Raw genomic sequence first — 16,619 nt, 5'->3', positions numbered from 1 at the left:
TGGTTCCTCATGTTCTGGTGGTTCTGGTTCCTCATGTTCTGGTGGTTCTGGTTCCAGGTCTGGTTCCTCATGTTCTGGTGGTTCTGGTTCCAGGTCTGGTTCCTCATGTTCTGGTGGTTCTGGTTCCTCATGTTCTGGTGGTTCTGGTTCCAGGTCTGGTTCCTCATGTTCTGGTGGTTCTGGTTCCAGGTCTGGTTCCTCATGTTCTGGTGGTTCTGGTTCCAGGTCTGGTTCTGGTTCCTCATGTTCTGGTGGTTCTGGTTCCAGGTCTGGTTCTGGTTCCTCATGTTCTGGTGGTTCTGGTTCCAGGTCTGGTTCTGGTTCCTCATGTTCTGGTGGTTCTGGTTCCTCATGTTCTGGTGGTTCTGGTTCCAGGTCTGGTTCTGGTTCCTCATGTTCTGGTGGTTCTGGTTCCAGGTCTGGTTCTGGTTCCTCATGTTCTGGTGATTCTGGTTCCTCATGTTCTGGTGGTTCTGGTTCCAGGTCTGGTTCTGGTTCCTCATGTTCTGGTGGTTCTGGTTCCAGGTCTGGTTCTGGTTCCTCATGTTCTGGTGGTTCTGGTTCCTCATGTTCTGGTGATTCTGGTTCCAGGTCTGGTTCTGGTTCCTCATGTTCTGGTGGTTCTGGTTCCTCATGTTCTGGTGGTTCTGGTTCCAGGTCTGGTTTTGGTTCCTCATATTCTGGTGGTTCTGGTTCCTCATGTTCTGGTGATTCTGGTTCCTCATGTTCTGGTGGTTCTGGTTCCAGGTCTGGTTCTGGTTCCTCATGTTCTGGTGGTTCTGGTTCCAGGTCTGGTTCTGGTTCCTCATGTTCTGGTGGTTCTGGTTCCTCATGTTCTGGTGGTTCTGGTTCCAGGTCTGGTTCCTCATGTTCTGGTGGTTCTGGTTCCTCATTTTCTGGTGGTTCTGGTTCCAGGTCTGGTTCTGGTTCCTCATGTTCTGGTGATTCTGGTTCCTCATGTTCTGGTGGTTCTGGTTCCAGGTTTGGTTCTGGTTCCTCATGTTCTGGTGGTTCTGGTTCCAGGTCTGGTTCTGGTTCCTCATGTTCTGGTGGTTCTGGTTCCAGGTCTGGTTCCTCATGTTCTGGTGGTTCTGGTTCCTCATGTTCTGGTGGTTCTGGTTCCAGGTCTGGTTCCTCATGTTCTGGTGGTTCTGGTTCCTCATGTTCTGGTGGTTCTGGTTCCTCATGTTCTGGTGGTTCTGGTTCCAGGTCTGGTTCTGGTTCCTCATGTTCTGGTGGTTCTGGTTCCAGGTCTGGTTCTGGTTCCTCATGTTCTGGTGGTTCTGGTTCCTCATGTTCTGGTGGTTCTGGTTCCAGGTCTGGTTCCTCATGTTCTGGTGGTTCTGGTTCCTCATTTTCTGGTGGTTCTGGTTCCAGGTCTGGTTCTGGTTCCTCATGTTCTGGTGATTCTGGTTCCTCATGTTCTGGTGGTTCTGGTTCCAGGTCTGGTTCTGGTTCCTCATGTTCTGGTGGTTCTGGTTCCAGGTCTGGTTCTGGTTCCTCATGTTCTGGTGGTTCTGGTTCCAGGTCTGGTTCTGGTTCCTCATGTTCTGGTGGTTCTGGTTCCTCATGTTCTGGTGGTTCTGGTTCCAGGTCTGGTTCTGGTTCCTCATGTTCTGGTGGTTCTGGTTCCAGGTCTGGTTCCTCATGTTCAGGTGGTTCTGGTTCCTCATGTTCTGGTGGTTCTGGTTCCAGGTCTGGTTCCTCATGTTCTGGTGGTTCTGGTTCCTCATGTTCTGGTGGTTCTGGTTCCAGGTCTGGTTCCTCATGTTCTGGTGGTTCTGGTTCCTCATGTTCTGGTGGTTCTGGTTCCAGGTCTGGTTCCTCATGTTCTGGTGGTTCTGGTTCCAGGTCTGGTTCCTCATGTTCTGGTGGTTCTGGTTCCTCATGTTCTGGTGGTTCTGGTTCCAGGTCTGGTTCCTCATGTTCTGGTGGTTCTGGTTCCAGGTCTGGTTCCTCATGTTCTGGTGGTTCTGGTTCCAGGTCTGGTTCTGGAGTGGCGTTGGTTGGCGGTCTTCAGCTCCGTTCCCCCGGCGATGATGCTGGTCTGCATGTGTTTTATGCCCGAGACGCCGCGTTTCCTTCTGTCTCGGGGCCAAAGGAGGGAAGCGGAGGAGGCCCTGAGGTTCCTGAGGGGCCCCGAGGCTCCTGTGCAGTGGGAGTGCGCCCGCATCGAGGAGAGCGCCCAAGAACAGGTGAGAGAACGTCCAGGAACCAAAACACGACATAAAGAGAGGTTCAAACGCCACGCCCCTCACACACACTAGCTTTAGCCACGCCCCTCACACACACTAGCTTTAGCCACGCCCCTCACACACACTAGCTTTAGCCACGCCCCTCACACACACTAGCTTTAGCCACGCCCCTCACACACACTAGCTTTAGCCACGCCCCTCACACACACTAGCTTTAGCCACGCCTCTCACACACACTAGCTTTAGCCACGCCCCTCACACACACTAGCTTTAGCCACGCCCCTCACACACACTAGCTTTAGCCACGCCCCTCACACACACTAGCTTTAGCCACGCCCCTCACACACACTAGCTTTAGCCACGCCTCTCACACACACTAGCTTTAGCCACGCCCCTCACACACACTAGCTTTAGCCACGCCCCTCACACACACTAGCTTTAGCCACGCCTCTCACACACACTAGCTTTAGCCACGCCCCTCACACACACTAGCTTTAGCCACGCCCCTCACACACTCGCTAGCTTTAGCCACGCCCCTCACATACACTAGCTTTAGCCACGCCCCTCACCCTCCCTTCTTCTTCAGGGCTCACAGTTAGGCCCCGCCCCTCACCCTCTCCTCTTCTTCAGGGCTCACAGTTAGGCCCCGCCCCTCACCCTCTCCTCTTCTTCAGGGCTCACAGTTAGGCCCCGCCCCTCACCCTCTCCTCTTCTTCAGGGCTCACAGTTAGGCCCCGCCCCTCACCCTCTCCTCTTCTTCAGGGCTCACAGTTAGGCCCCGCCCCTCACCCTCTCCTCTTCTTCAGGGCTCACAGTTAGGCCCCGCCCCTCACCCTCTCCTCTTCTTCAGGGCTCACAGTTAGGCCCCGCCCCTCACCCTCTCCTCTTCTTCAGGGCTCACAGTTAGGGCCCGCCCCTCACCCTCTCCTCTTCTTCAGGGCTCACAGTTAGGGCCCGCCCCTCACCCTCTCCTCTTCTTCAGGGCTCACAGCTCCGCCTCTCAGACCTTCAGGATCCTGGAGTGTTCAAGCCGCTGCTCATCGGAGTTTTCCTCATGATTTTCCAACAAATGACGGGGATCAACGCCATCATGTTCTACGCCCAGAGCATCTTTGAACAGGCCCATTTCCAAGTACCAACTGCTCCTCCTCTCCTCCTGCTACTCCTCCTCATCTGCCTCTCCTCTGCTCCTCCTCTCCGCTCCACCTCCTCTCCTCTTCCTCATCTCTGCTCCTCACCTCCTCCTCCTCTGCTCCTCTCCTCCTCTGCTCCTCCTCCTCCTCTGCCCCTCCTCCTCATCTGCCTCTCCTCTGCTCCTCCTCTGCTCCTCTTCTGCTCCTCTTCCGCTCCTCCTCCTCTGCTCCTCTCCTCCTCTGCTCTTCTCCTCCTCTGCTCCTCTGCTCTTCTCCTCCTCTGCTCCTCCTCTGCTCCTCCTCCTCCGCTCCTCCTCCTCTGCTCCTCTGCTCCTTCTCTCCTCCTCCTCTGCTCCTCTCCTCCTCTGCTCTTCTCCTCCTCTGCTCCTCTGCTCTTCTCCTCCTCTGCTCCTCCTCTGCTCCTCCTCCTCTCCTCCTCCTCCTCCTCCTCTGCTCCTCCTCCTCCTCTTCACATGTTCATATCTTTCAGAATGGAGACTTGGGGTCAGTCTTGGTGGGAGTGACTCAGGTGGTCTTCACGGCGTTGGCTGCAGTCGTCATGGATCGAGCCGGGAGAAGACTTCTGCTCATGATCTCAGGTCTGACTCAAGGTCACATGACCCGGCTCTGCCCCCTGCAGGTGTTCTTGTGTATTACAGCTCTCTGCTGCCCCCTGCAGGTGTTCTTGTGTATTACAGCTCTCTGCTGCTCCCTGCAGGTGTTCTTGTGTATTACAGCTCTCTGCTGCTCCCTGCAGGTGTTCTTGTGTATTACAGCTCTCTGCTGCTCCCTGCAGGTGTTCTTGTGTATTACAGCTCTCTGCTGCCCCCTGCAGGTGTTCTTGTGTATTACAGCTCTCTGCTGCTCCCTGCAGGTGCTCTTGTGTATTACAGCTCTCTGCTGCCCCCTGCAGGTGTTCTTGTGTATTACAGCTCTCTGCTGCCCCCTGCAGGTGCTCTTGTGTATTACAGCTCTCTGCTGCCCCCTGCAGGTGTTCTTGTGTATTACAGCTCTCTGCTGCTCCCTGCAGGTGTTCTTGTGTATTACAGCTCTCTGCTGCTCCCTGCAGGTGTTCTTGTGTATTACAGCTCTCTGCTGCTCCCTGCAGGTGTTCTTGTGTATTACAGCTCTCTGCTGCTCCCTGCAGGTGTTCTTGTGTATTACAGCTCTCTGCTGCCCCCTGCAGGTGTTCTTGTGTATTACAGCTCTCTGCTGCTCCCTGCAGGTGCTCTTGTGTATTACAGCTCTCTGCTGCCCCCTGCAGGTGCTCTTGTGTATTACAGCTCTCTGCTGCCCCCTGCAGGTGCTCTTGTGTATTACAGCTCTCTGCTGCCCCCTGCAGGTGCTCTTGTGTATTACAGCTCTCTGCTGCCCCCTGCAGGTGTTCTTGTGTATTACAGCTCTCTGCTGCTCCCTGCAGGTGTTCTTGTGTATTACAGCTCTCTGCTGCCCCCTGCAGGTGTTCTTGTGTATTACAGCTCTCTGCTGCTCCCTGCAGGTGTTCTTGTGTATTACAGCTCTCTGCTGCCCCCTGCAGGTGGTCTTGTGTATTACAGCTCTCTGCTGCTCCCTGCAGGTGGTCTTGTGTATTACAGCTCTCTGCTGCTCCCTGCAGCTGCTCTTGTGTATTAAAGCTCTCTGCTGCTCCCTGCAGGTGTTCTTGTGTATTAAAGCTCTCTGCTGCTCCCTGCAGGTGTTCTTGTGTATTACAGCTCTCTGCTGCTCCCTGCAGCTGCTCTTGTGTATTAAAGCTCTCTGCTGCTCCCTGCAGCTGCTCTTGTGTATTAAAGCTCTCTGCTGCTCCCTGCAGGTGTTCTTGTGTATTACAGCTCTCTGCTGCTCCCTGCAGGTGGTCTTGTGTATTAAAGCTCTCTGCTGCTCCCTGCAGGTGTTCTTGTGTATTACAGCTCTCTGCTGCTCCCTGCAGGTGTTCTTGTGTATTACAGCTCTCTGCTGCTCCCTGCAGGTGGTCTTGTGTATTAAAGCTCTCTGCTGCTCCCTGCAGGTGTTCTTGTGTATTACAGCTCTCTGCTGCACCCTGCAGGTGCTCTTGTGTATTAAAGCTCTCTGATGCCCCCTGCAGGTGTTCTTGTGTATTAAAGCTCTCTGCTGCTCCCTGCAGGTGTTCTTGTGTATTAAAGCTCTCTGCTGCCCCCTGCAGGTGCTCTTGTGTATTAAAGCTCTCTGCTGCTCCCTGCAGGTGTTCTTGTGTATTAAAGCTCTCTGCTGCTCCCTGCAGGTGTTCTTGTGTATTACAGCTCTCTGCTGCTCCCTGCAGGTGTTCTTGTGTATTAAAGCTCTCTGCTGCTCCCTGCAGGTGTTCTTGTGTATTACAGCTCTCTGCTGCTCCCTGCAGGTGGTCTTGTGTATTAAAGCTCTCTGCTGCTCCCTGCAGGTGTTCTTGTGTATTACAGCTCTCTGCTGCTCCCTGCAGGTGCTCTTGTGTATTAAAGCTCTCTGATGCCCCCTGCAGGTGTTCTTGTGTATTAAAGCTCTCTGCTGCTCCCTGCAGGTGGTCTTGTGTATTAAAGCTCTCTGCTGCCCCCTGCAGGTGCTCTTGTGTATTAAAGCTCTCTGCTGCTCCCTGCAGGTGTTCTTGTGTATTAAAGCTCTCTGCTGCTCCCTGCAGGTGTTCTTGTGTATTACAGCTCTCTGCTGCTCCCTGCAGGTGGTCTTGTGTATTAAAGCTCTCTGCTGCTCCCTGCAGGTGTTCTTGTGTATTACAGCTCTCTGCTGCTCCCTGCAGGTGCTCTTGTGTATTAAAGCTCTCTGATGCCCCCTGCAGGTGTTCTTGTGTATTAAAGCTCTCTGCTGCTCCCTGCAGGTGGTCTTGTGTATTAAAGCTCTCTGATGCCCCCTTCAGGTGTTCTTGTGTATTAAAGCTCTCTGCTGCTCCCTGCAGGTGGTCTTGTGTATTAAAGCTCTCTGCTGCTCCCTGCAGGTGGTCTTGTGTATTAAAGCTCTCTGCTGCTCCCTGCAGGTGGTCTTGTGTATTAAAGCTCTCTGCTGCTCCCTGCAGGTGGTCTTGTGTATTAAAGCTCTCTGATGCCCCCTGCAGGTGTTTCCATGGCCCTGAGCACAGCAGCGTTTGGTGTTTACTTCTACCTCCTGAATCAGCCTCAGCCGCAGACGGAGATGGCCTGGCTCGCTCTGCTCAGTATGGGAGTCTTCATCACAGGTGAGAACCCGGTCTGAACCGGGTCTGAACCAAGACAGAGGGATTATTAAATCTAAATGTCAAAAAAGAATAAACTATTTCTGATTTTATCAATAAAACACTGAATCATTCTCTCTCTGAAGCTTCGGTCAGGGTTAAAGTCTCAGTGTTCAGCGGTTTTGGCTCTAAACTGGTCTTTCTGGTGCTCCAGGCTTCGCTCTGGGCTGGGGCCCGATCCCGTGGCTCGTTATGGCCGAGATCCTCCCGGTCCGAGTCCGAGGTTTCGCCGGAGCCGCGTGTGTCCTGACCAACTGGGGCATGGCCTTCATCGTCACCAAGAACTTCCAAGACATGATGGTAACAGGACTAAACCAGGACTAAACCAGGACTAAACCAGGACTAAACCAGGACTAAAGCAGGACTAAAGCAGGACTAAAGCAGGACTAAACCAGGACTAAACCAGGACTAAAGCAGGACTAAAGCAGGACTAAAGCAGGACTAAAGCAGGACTAAACCAGGACTTAGTAAATATGAGTCGTGCTGATGGATGTGTGAGTGTGGGGGGTTTATTTACTCCGCTTGTTCGTCCTCCACGTGATATCATCAGGTCTGCATCATTGTGATTGGACACATTTTCAATACGTGTCATGTGACCTAACAACAGCATGTAGAGGTTGAACAGAAGGGGTCCCAGGACTGACCCTTGGGGCACCCCACAGGTCAGGGGTGTGTGGTTTGAGACACAAAGTACTTCCTGTCTTCCAGATAGGACCTTAACCAGTTTAGGGCGGGGCCAGTGATGCCCACCCAGTCCTCTAGTCTCTGTAAGAGGATCCCATGATCGACAGAATTACAACTGAGGCAGTTTCCATAGGAACAAACACTCAATCCTGGTCGACTTGAATCAAAGGTTTTGGCTCGTGCTCTTTTCTGTCCAATTACAATAGAAAATGACCTTTGAGGTGTTTGTCTGCTGAGGTCCTCTTGAATCTCAAGTGTGGTACAAAGTACAGATTTAGCAGGAGGTGTCGAGACCTAGATCCCAGTACAATACGCGTCTGAAGCAGCAGTTCTAAAACAACAACCCAGCCTCTGTGTGGAGTGGCCCCGCCTCTGTGTGGAGTGGCCCCACCTCTGTGGGAAGTGGGTTCCGGCTTCTCATCAACTACAAGCCCAGTGCCCCCCCTTCTGCAAATGACAGAAAACTGGCCCAACAACTCAACTCAACCTCCCCCCTCTCACAGTTCAGGAACAGGAAGTAAACAGACTAATTCGGAAATCGCTGGACACACTGCTGGACCCCCTGTGGACCCCCCTGCTGGACCCCCTGTGGACCCCCCTGCTGGACCCCCTGTGGACCCCCCTGCTGGACTCCCCTGTGGACCCCCCTGCTGGACCCCCTGTGGACCCCCCTGCTGGACCCCCTGTGGATCCCCCTGCTGAACCCCCTGCTGGACCCCCTGATGGACCCCCTGCAGTTCACCTACAGGTCTGTGGATAACACCATGAACCTGGCTCTCCACTTCACCTGCAGCACCTGGTCTCCCCGGGAACCTACACCAGGATCTACACCATCCTCCTGACTCCACCCGCAGGGGGAGCACTGACTCCACCCGCAGTGCGGCTGGGGAAGAATGTCTCTGACACTGGGATTATCAGCACAGGAGCTCCACAGGGCTGTGTACTTTCCCCCCTGCTCTTCTCCCTGAACACTGAGGCACTGTCACTGTACAGATTTTATTCATGTACATATCATGTCTATTTCTAACCTTATTTTAACTTGACTTACTTATTATTATATATCTGGAGCTATTCATTGTTCATTCAAGCTGAGAAATAGATTTTCAAAGTTAGGGGCCAGGGAGGCCCCCTTTCTAAAAAAGTTAGGGACCCCCAGCAATTTCAGGGGCCCACAAGCGCGCGCGGCGTCATAAGAACAAGATAAATGTGTTGTTTTAAACCTGGTTATTAGCATGTGAAACAATTTAAAGTACTTTTATCTGTTATTTGATATGAAGAGCACAAATACTGAATCATATAAACCAGAGATCATGATCTTTAAAACTGTTTAATTTAATATAATCATGTTTCTTAGATACAAAATAAATACTGTTTACAGCATCTGACACAAGGAGATCTTGTGGAATATATAAAATCACGTCCTACAAAATAAACTATAACATATATAAATTGCCCCGATGCTAACAACTCCAAAGGGGGCGGGGCCCTTGGGGCCCTTGGATACTTCCACATTGACACAGCTTTTGTTGAAACAACTTTAAAAAGACAGAATTGTTGGACTGAGGAGACATAGATTTCACTTTTGGGGCAAAATTAGAGCATTTCCGAGTACAACTGAACACGAACGCAGCGGCCAATCAGACGCTTTCATCAAAATTAGATCAGTCTTCTCGCTTCTCGGCCAATGAGAAGCGAGAAGACTGAAGTGGCATGTCTGTCAAAACGAAACTTAAGTGATGAAAATGCCCCAAATATGGACAAATTACAAGTTAAATCTTGATTTTTTTCAAGGAATTTTGAAACAGGGGCCCGGCGGGCCCCCTCCTGATTCAAACCCCGGCCCGCTGGAGATTTGAGGGCCTACGGGCCCCGGGCCCCCGTCTATTTTGCAGTCATTGTTTTGTTGTTTGTGTCGCATTAATCACCAGGACAAGTTCCTATGTTTGTGAATGTTGTTCTTTGACAATTGTCAATGAACCTGATTCTGTTTCTTCAGACTCTTCTGACCAGCGCCTGGACCTTCTGGCTCTTCTCCTTCATGTGCGTCCTGAACCTCGTCTTCACCACCTTCTTCCTCCCTGAAACCAAAGGCAAAACTCTGGAGCAGATCGAGGCCCTTTTCAGAGGCCCCTCGTCCCGAGCGTGACCGGGAATCCACCGGAATCCACCGGAACCCTCCGGAATCCACCGGAATCCACCGGAACCCTCCGGAATCCACCGGAATCAACTGCTTTTCATGGAAACATCACTGACCCGAGGAGGCGGAGTCAGTTTGCTCAGGTTTATTCGAGGTTGTTTTGGTTCTGACTCAAACTGTCCTCATTTGATTGATTTGTTACAAAAACAGATCTTTAACAAATCCTAAAGCTATTTTAATGTTTTGATATAATGTAATTTTCTACAAAAAAACGACATGAATAAAAAAGTTACTGATTTATTGAAATATCGTTAAACTAATGATTTTATGATTCAAATGCTGCGTAAACGTCTGTCGCTTCTGAAACTCAAAGTCGGGTTATTTTGTAATAATTTTTGGGTTTTGTAATAATTGATATTTGTAAATAATTGCTTTTTATGGATTTTGTACGTTTCATTTGATTTCGACGCACATTTGTTTACAGTAGAAATGAAGTTTGAGTTGAATAAGCTTTTCTCTGGATTCTTTTGGTGAAATGTTTAACTTGTTTTGGGCAAATCCTGTAAAATGTTCTGAATAAAATGAACATTTGAATAAATATCTAGAGTTCTGGACTTAATCTGATTTTTTTAGGGATTAACGGACCTAAATACTTAATAACGCAGATCTAAATAAAGCTTTTAAAACAATGTAGAATTTTCAAGGTAGAATTTTAACAAACTGCTTTTTTTCTTACAAAGGATGAGGAAATATTGTTTTTTTAAGGTTAAAATTGTATTTGAGTTTCACAAAATGTTTGGTAAAGATTCAAATTAAAAAAACGATTGTGAGCTCATATTTTTTGTGAGTAATTGTACTTATTACTTTTTCAGGTAAATTTCTGGTAAAATTCCTACTTTTTCCATATTTAGTTTCTTTTATTCCCGGTACTTTCGCATTTTATTTTGACGTTCCGGCGCCGGTCTGCGGAGGCTTTTATTGTGACGGTGTTTGTTGTTTTGAATCACGTTTCCGTTTCCCGCGCATGCGCACTGGCCTCTGTTGCTCCGCGCTGCTCCGCACAAACCCGAGAAAAGCGCGATGTTCGGCCGCTTCTGCGCTGCACCGGCGCGGCCACAGTGAGCACAAAGACCCGGGGCTGCGGAGCTTCTCTCGGGGGCCGCGTCTGGAGCCGCTTCTGGGGCCGCGGCTGGAGCTTTTGTGACCCGGGAGCGAGCTGCTTTGACCCCGGCAGAGATGAAGCTGCTGAAGCCGAGCTGGGTGAGCCACAACGGTAAGCGCCGCCGCGGCTCGTCGCTCTCCGGGACCGGCCGGTGACGCGGGGGACGCCGGTTTGACGTGTCCCCGGTGCGCTCCCGTGTCTCCCGGGTCTTACACCGCACAAAACACGCAGGTTCTGTCCAGTTTTGCCGCAAACGTCCGTGACTCGTGAACAGCCGTTAGCTTGTGTTAGCATCGCTTTAGCTCCGCGTCCTCGCTTTATTCTCTCAGTTCAACGCTTTATTCCGCCGGTGTTTGTGCTTTTGCTTTGATCCACATCCGACTCACGACACGTGGAGCAAAGCCCGCGTCCAGGAGCCGCGAGGAGCCAATCCACGTCCAAGTGTCCAAGATGGAGATGGAACAGTCGCTTTGGAACTTCAGAACCGTTTCTCTCTGATGGTTCCACACGAGTGTAGAGTCTATACAAGAGTGTAGTAGAGTCTATACTAGAGTGTAGTAGAGTCTATACTAGAGTGTAGTAGAGTCTATACAAGAGTGTAGTAGAGTCTATACTAGAGTGTAGTAGAGTCTATACAAGAGTGTAGTAGAGTCTATACTAGAGTGTAGTAGAGTCTATACTAGAGTGTAGTAGAGTCTATACTAGAGTGTAGTAGAGTCTATACTAGAGTGTAGTAGAGTCTATAATAGAGTGTAGTAGAGTCTATACAAAAGTGTAGTAGAGTCTATACAAGAGTGTAGTAGAGTCTATACAAGAGTGTAGTAGAGTCTATACAAGAGTGTAGTAGAGTCTATACTAGAGTGTAGTAGAGTCTATACAAGAGTGTAGTAGAGTCTATACAAGAGTGTAGTAGAGTCTATACTAGAGTGTAGTAGAGTCTATACAAGAGTGTAGTAGAGTCTATACTAGAGTGTAGTAGAGTCTATACAAGAGTGTAGTAGAGTCTATACAAGAGTGTAGTAGAGTCTATACTAGAGTGTAGTAGAGTCTATACTAGAGTGTAGTAGAGTCTATACTAGAGTGTAGTAGAGTCTATACAAGAGTGTAGTAGAGTCTATACAAGAGTGTAGTAGAGTCTATACAAGAGTGTAGTAGAGTCTATACTAGAGTGTAGTAGAGTCTATACTAGAGTGTAGTAGAGTCTATACTAGAGTGTAGTAGAGTCTATACTAGAGTGTAGTAGAGTCTATACTAGAGTGTAGTAGAGTCTATACAAGAGTGTAGTAGAGTCTATACAAAAGTGTAGTAGAGTCTATACAAGAGTGTAGTAGAGTCTATACAAGAGTGTAGTAGAGTCTATACAAGAGTGTAGTAGAGTCTATACAAGAGTGTAGTAGAGTCTATACTAGAGTGTAGTAGAGTCTATACAAGAGTGTAGTAGAGTCTATACAAGAGTGTAGTAGAGTCTATACAAGAGTGTAGTAGAGTCTATACAAGAGTGTAGTAGAGTCTATACTAGAGTGTAGTAGAGTCTATACAAGAGTGTAGTAGAGTCTATACTAGAGTTCCGCGTGACGTGTTCTGTTCCGTGTGCTTCAGGCAAACCCATCTTCTCGGTCGACATTCATCCCGACGGGACCAAGTTCGCCACTGGAGGACAAGGTGAGCCGGAGGTCATGGTTCAAGCTGTAAAGAACGTTTACATTAGAACGTTCTCCACTTTGTGCTGGTTTGGTTTCCAGGAGAGGATTCTGGGAAAGTGATGATCTGGAACATGGCTCCTGTTCTCCGAGAAGAAGACGAGAAGAACGAGGGCGTCCCCAAGATGCTCTGCCAGATGGACAACCACCTGGGTACGGGAGGGCGCCTGAGGCTACGGGAGGGCGCCTGAGGCTACGGGAGGGCGCCTGAGGCTACGGGAGGGCGCCTGAGGCTACGGGAGGGCGCCTGAGGCTACGGGAGGGCGCCTGAGGCTACGGGAGGGCGTGTCTGAGGCTACGGGAGGGCGTGTCTGAGGCTACGGGAGGGCGCCTGAGGCTACGGGAGGGCGCCTGAGGCTACGGGAGGGCGCCTGAGGCTACGGGAGGGCGCCTGAGGCTACGGGAGGGCGCCTGAGGCTACGGGAGGGCGTGTCTGAGACTACGGGAGGGCGTGTCTGAGGCTACGGGAGGGCGTGTCTGAGGCTACGGGAGGGCGTGTCTGAGGCTACGGGAGGGCGCCTGAGGCTAGGGGAGGGCGTGTCTGAGGCTAGGGGAGGGCGTGTCTGAGGCTACGGGAGGGCGTGTCTGAGGCTACGGGAGGGCGTGTCTGAGGCTACGGGAGGGCGTGTCTGAGGCTACGGGAGGGCACCTGAGGCTAGGGGAGGGCGTGTCTGAGACTAGGGGAGGGCGTGTCTGAGACTAGGGGAGGGCGTGTCTGAGGCTACGGGAGGACGTGTCTGAGGCTACGGGAGGACGTGTCTGAGGCTACGGGAGGGCGTGTCTGAGGCTACGGGAGGGCGTGTCTGAGGCTACGGGAGGGCGTGTCTGAGGCTACGGGAGGGCGTGTCTGAGACTACGGGAGGGCGTGTCTGAGGCTACGGGAGGGCGTGTCTGAGGCTACGGGAGGGCGTGTCTGAGGCTACGGGAGGGCGTGTCTGAGGCTACGGGAGGGCGTGTCTGAGGCTACGGGAGGGCGTGTCTGAGGCTACGGGAGGGCGTCTGAGACTAGGGGAGGGCGTGTCTGAGACTAGGGGAGGGCGTGTCTGAGACTAGGGGAGGACGTGTCTGAGGCTACGGGAGGGCGTGTCTGAGGCTACGGGAGGGCGTGTCTGAGGCTACGGGAGGGCGTGTCTGAGGCTACGGGAGGGCGTGTCTGAGGCTACGGGAGGACGTGTCTGAGGCTACGGGAGGGCGTGTCTGAGGCTACGGGAGGGCGTGTCTGAGGCTACGGGAGGGCGTGTCTGAGGCTACGGGAGGGCGTGTCTGAGGCTACGGGAGGGCGTGTCTGAGGCTACGGGAGGGCGCCTGAGGCTACGGGAGGGCGCCTGAGGCTACGGGAGGGTGCCTGAGGCTACGGGAGGGCGTGTCTGAGACTACGGGAGGGCGTGTCTGAGGCTACGGGAGGGCGTGTCTGAGGCTACGGGAGGGCACCTGAGGCTACGGCAGGGCGTGTCTGAGGCTACGGGAGGGCGTGTCTGAGGCTACGGGAGGGCGTGTCTGAGGCTACGGGAGGGCGTGTCTGAGGCTAGGGGAGGGCGTGTCTGAGACTAGGGGAGGGCGTGTCTGAGGCTACGGGAGGGCGTGTCTGAGGCTACGGGAGGGCGTGTCTGAGGCTAGCGGAGGGCGTGTCTGAGGCTACGGGAGGGCGTGTCTGAGGCTACGGGAGAACGTGTCTGAGGCTACGGGAGGGCGTGTCTGAGGCTAGGGGAGGGCGTGTCTGAGGCTAGCGGAGGGCGTGTCTGAGGCTAGCGGAGGGCGTGTCTGAGGCTAGCGGAGGGCGTGTCTGAGGCTAGCGGAGGGCGTGTCTGAGGCTAGCGGAGGGCGTGTCTGAGGCTAGGGGAGGGCGTGTCTGAGGCTAGGGGAGGGCGTGTCTGAGGCTAGGGGAGGGCGTGTCTGAGGCTAGGGGAGGGCGTGTCTGAGGCTAGCGGAGGGCGTGTCTGAGGCTGGGGGAGGGCGTGTCTGAGGCTACGGGAGGGCGTGTCTGAGGCTAGGGGAGGGCGTGTCTGAGGCTAGGGGAGGGCGTGTCTGAGGCTAGGGGAGGGCGTGTCTGAGGCTAGGGGAGGGCGTGTCTGAGACTAGGGGAGGGCGTGTCTGAGGCTAGGGGAGGGCGTGTCTGAGGCTAGCGGAGGGCGTGTCTGAGGCTGGGGGAGGGCGTGTCTGAGGCTACGGGAGGGCGTGTCTGAGGCTAGGGGAGGGCGTGTCTGAGGCTAGGGGAGGGCGTGTCTGAGGCTAGGGGAGGGCGTGTCTGAGGCTAGGGGAGGGCGTGTCTGAGACTAGGGGAGGCCGTGTCTGGCACATGTGTCTGACGTGCTTCTCTTGCAGCGTGTGTGAACTGCGTGCGCTGGTCTAATAATGGTCTGTACCTGGCGTCTGGAGGAGACGACAAACTGGTGATGGTCTGGAAGAGAGCGGCGTGAGTCGGAACATCGGAACACACGGAACATCAGAACACACGGAACATCAGAACACACGGAACATCAAACACACGGAACATCAGAACACACGGAACATCAAACACACGGAACATCAAACACACGGAACATCAAACACACGGAACATCAGAACACACGGAACATCAGAACACACGGAACATCAAACACACGGAACATCAGAACACACGGAACATCAAACACACGAACATCGGAACACACGGAACATCGGAACACACGGAACATCAGAACACACGGAACATCAGAACACACGGAACATCAAACACACGAACATCGGAACACACGGAACATCAAACACACGAACATCAAACACACGAACATCAAACACACGGAACATCGGAACACACGGAACATCAAACACGGAACATCAAACACACTTAACATCAAACACACGGAACATCAAACACACGGAACATCAGAACACACAGAACATCAAACACACGGAACATCAGAACACACGGAACATCAAACACACGGAACATCAAACACACGGAACATCAAACACACGGAACATCAAACACACGGAACATCGGAACACACACACGGAACATCGGAACACACGGAACATCAGAACACACGGAACATCAGAACACACGGAACATCAGAACACACGGAACATCAGAACACACAGAACATCAGAACACACGGAACATCAGAACACACGGAACATCAAACACACGGAACATCAAACACACGGAACATCAGAACACACGGAACATCAAACACACGGAACATCAGAACACACGGAACATCAAACACACGGAACATCGGAACACACGGAACATCGGAACACACGGAACATCGGAACACACGGAACATCGGAACACACGGAACATCAAACACACGGAACATCAGAACACACGGAACATCAGAACACACGGAACATCAAACACACGGAACATCAAACACACGGAACATCAGAACACACGGAACATCAGAACACACGGAACATCAAACACACGGAACATCGGAACACACGGAACATCGGAACACACACACGGAACATCGGAACACACGGAACATCGGAACACACGGAACATCGGAACACACGGAACATCGGAACACACGGAACATCGGAACACACGGAACATCGGAACACACGGAACATCGGAACACACGGAACATCGGAACACACGGAACATCAAACACACGGAACATCAAACACACGGAACATCAAACACACGGAACATCAAACACACGGAACATCGGAACACACGGAACATCGGAACACACGGAACATCGGAACACACACACGGGGAACATCAGAACACACACGGGGAACGTCGGAACACACACACGGAACATCAGAACACACGGAACATCGGAACACACGGAACATCGGAACACACGGAACATCGGAACACACGGAACATCGGAACACACACACGGGGAACATCAGAACACACACGGGGAACGTCGGCACACGGGGAACGTCGGAACACACATACGCGTTGTAGTATGAGAACATTGTGGGCGGGGCGCTCTCACTGACTTGTGTTCTGTGTGTTCAGCTTCATCGGCCCCAGCACCGTGTTCGGCTCCAGCTCCAAACTGGCCAACGTGGAGCAGTGGAGGTGTGTCACCATCCTGCGCAACCACACCGGCGGTAAGTCATACAACCACACCCAACCAAACTCAACCACACCCAACCAAACTCAACCACGCCCAACCACGCCCAACCACACCCAACCAAACTCAACCACACCCAACCAAACTCAACCACGCCCAACCACACCCAACCAAACTCAACCACACCCAACCACACTCAACCACGCCCAACCACACAGACGGGTTACCACCAGCTCTAACATCTCTAAACTCTAAACTCAGATGTGATGGACGTGGCCTGGTCTCCTCACGACGTGTGGCTGGCGTCCTGCAGCGTGGACAACACCATCGTCATCTGGAACGCTCGAAAGTTCCCAGGTCTTTATTCTTTTGACT

General features: G+C 52.3%; 2 protein-coding genes across 2 annotated transcripts in view; both read left to right on the top strand.

Moving 5' to 3' along the window:
* slc2a8 (solute carrier family 2 member 8) overlaps positions 1-9,615 on the top strand; it is a 33,218-nt gene extending 23,603 nt beyond the window's left edge. Inside the window, exons 5-10 of the mRNA XM_072433566.1 lie at positions 1,984-2,195; positions 3,178-3,327; positions 3,819-3,927; positions 6,387-6,506; positions 6,697-6,842; positions 9,223-9,615. Of these exons, the coding sequence (XP_072289667.1) occupies positions 1,984-2,195; positions 3,178-3,327; positions 3,819-3,927; positions 6,387-6,506; positions 6,697-6,842; positions 9,223-9,372 (887 nt within the window). The 3' untranslated portion in view covers positions 9,373-9,615. The remainder of the gene's footprint in view (positions 1-1,983; positions 2,196-3,177; positions 3,328-3,818; positions 3,928-6,386; positions 6,507-6,696; positions 6,843-9,222) is intronic.
* Positions 9,616-10,396: 781 nt separating this feature from the next.
* Positions 10,397-16,619, top strand: part of hira (histone cell cycle regulator a) — a 45,274-nt gene continuing 39,051 nt past the window's right edge. The window contains exons 1-6 of the mRNA XM_072432827.1: positions 10,397-10,636; positions 12,125-12,187; positions 12,268-12,378; positions 14,548-14,638; positions 16,187-16,281; positions 16,506-16,601. Coding sequence (XP_072288928.1) covers positions 10,600-10,636; positions 12,125-12,187; positions 12,268-12,378; positions 14,548-14,638; positions 16,187-16,281; positions 16,506-16,601 — 493 coding nt within the window. The 5' untranslated portion in view covers positions 10,397-10,599. The remainder of the gene's footprint in view (positions 10,637-12,124; positions 12,188-12,267; positions 12,379-14,547; positions 14,639-16,186; positions 16,282-16,505; positions 16,602-16,619) is intronic.

This window comes from Eucyclogobius newberryi, unplaced genomic scaffold (genome assembly GCF_026437365.1).
Source record: "Eucyclogobius newberryi isolate DKJ021-1_F unplaced genomic scaffold, fEucNew1.0.hap1 SCAF_6, whole genome shotgun sequence".
Classification (NCBI taxonomy): Eukaryota; Metazoa; Chordata; class Actinopteri; order Gobiiformes; family Gobiidae; genus Eucyclogobius; species Eucyclogobius newberryi.
This window is presented reverse-complemented; position numbering and strand designations above follow the sequence as displayed.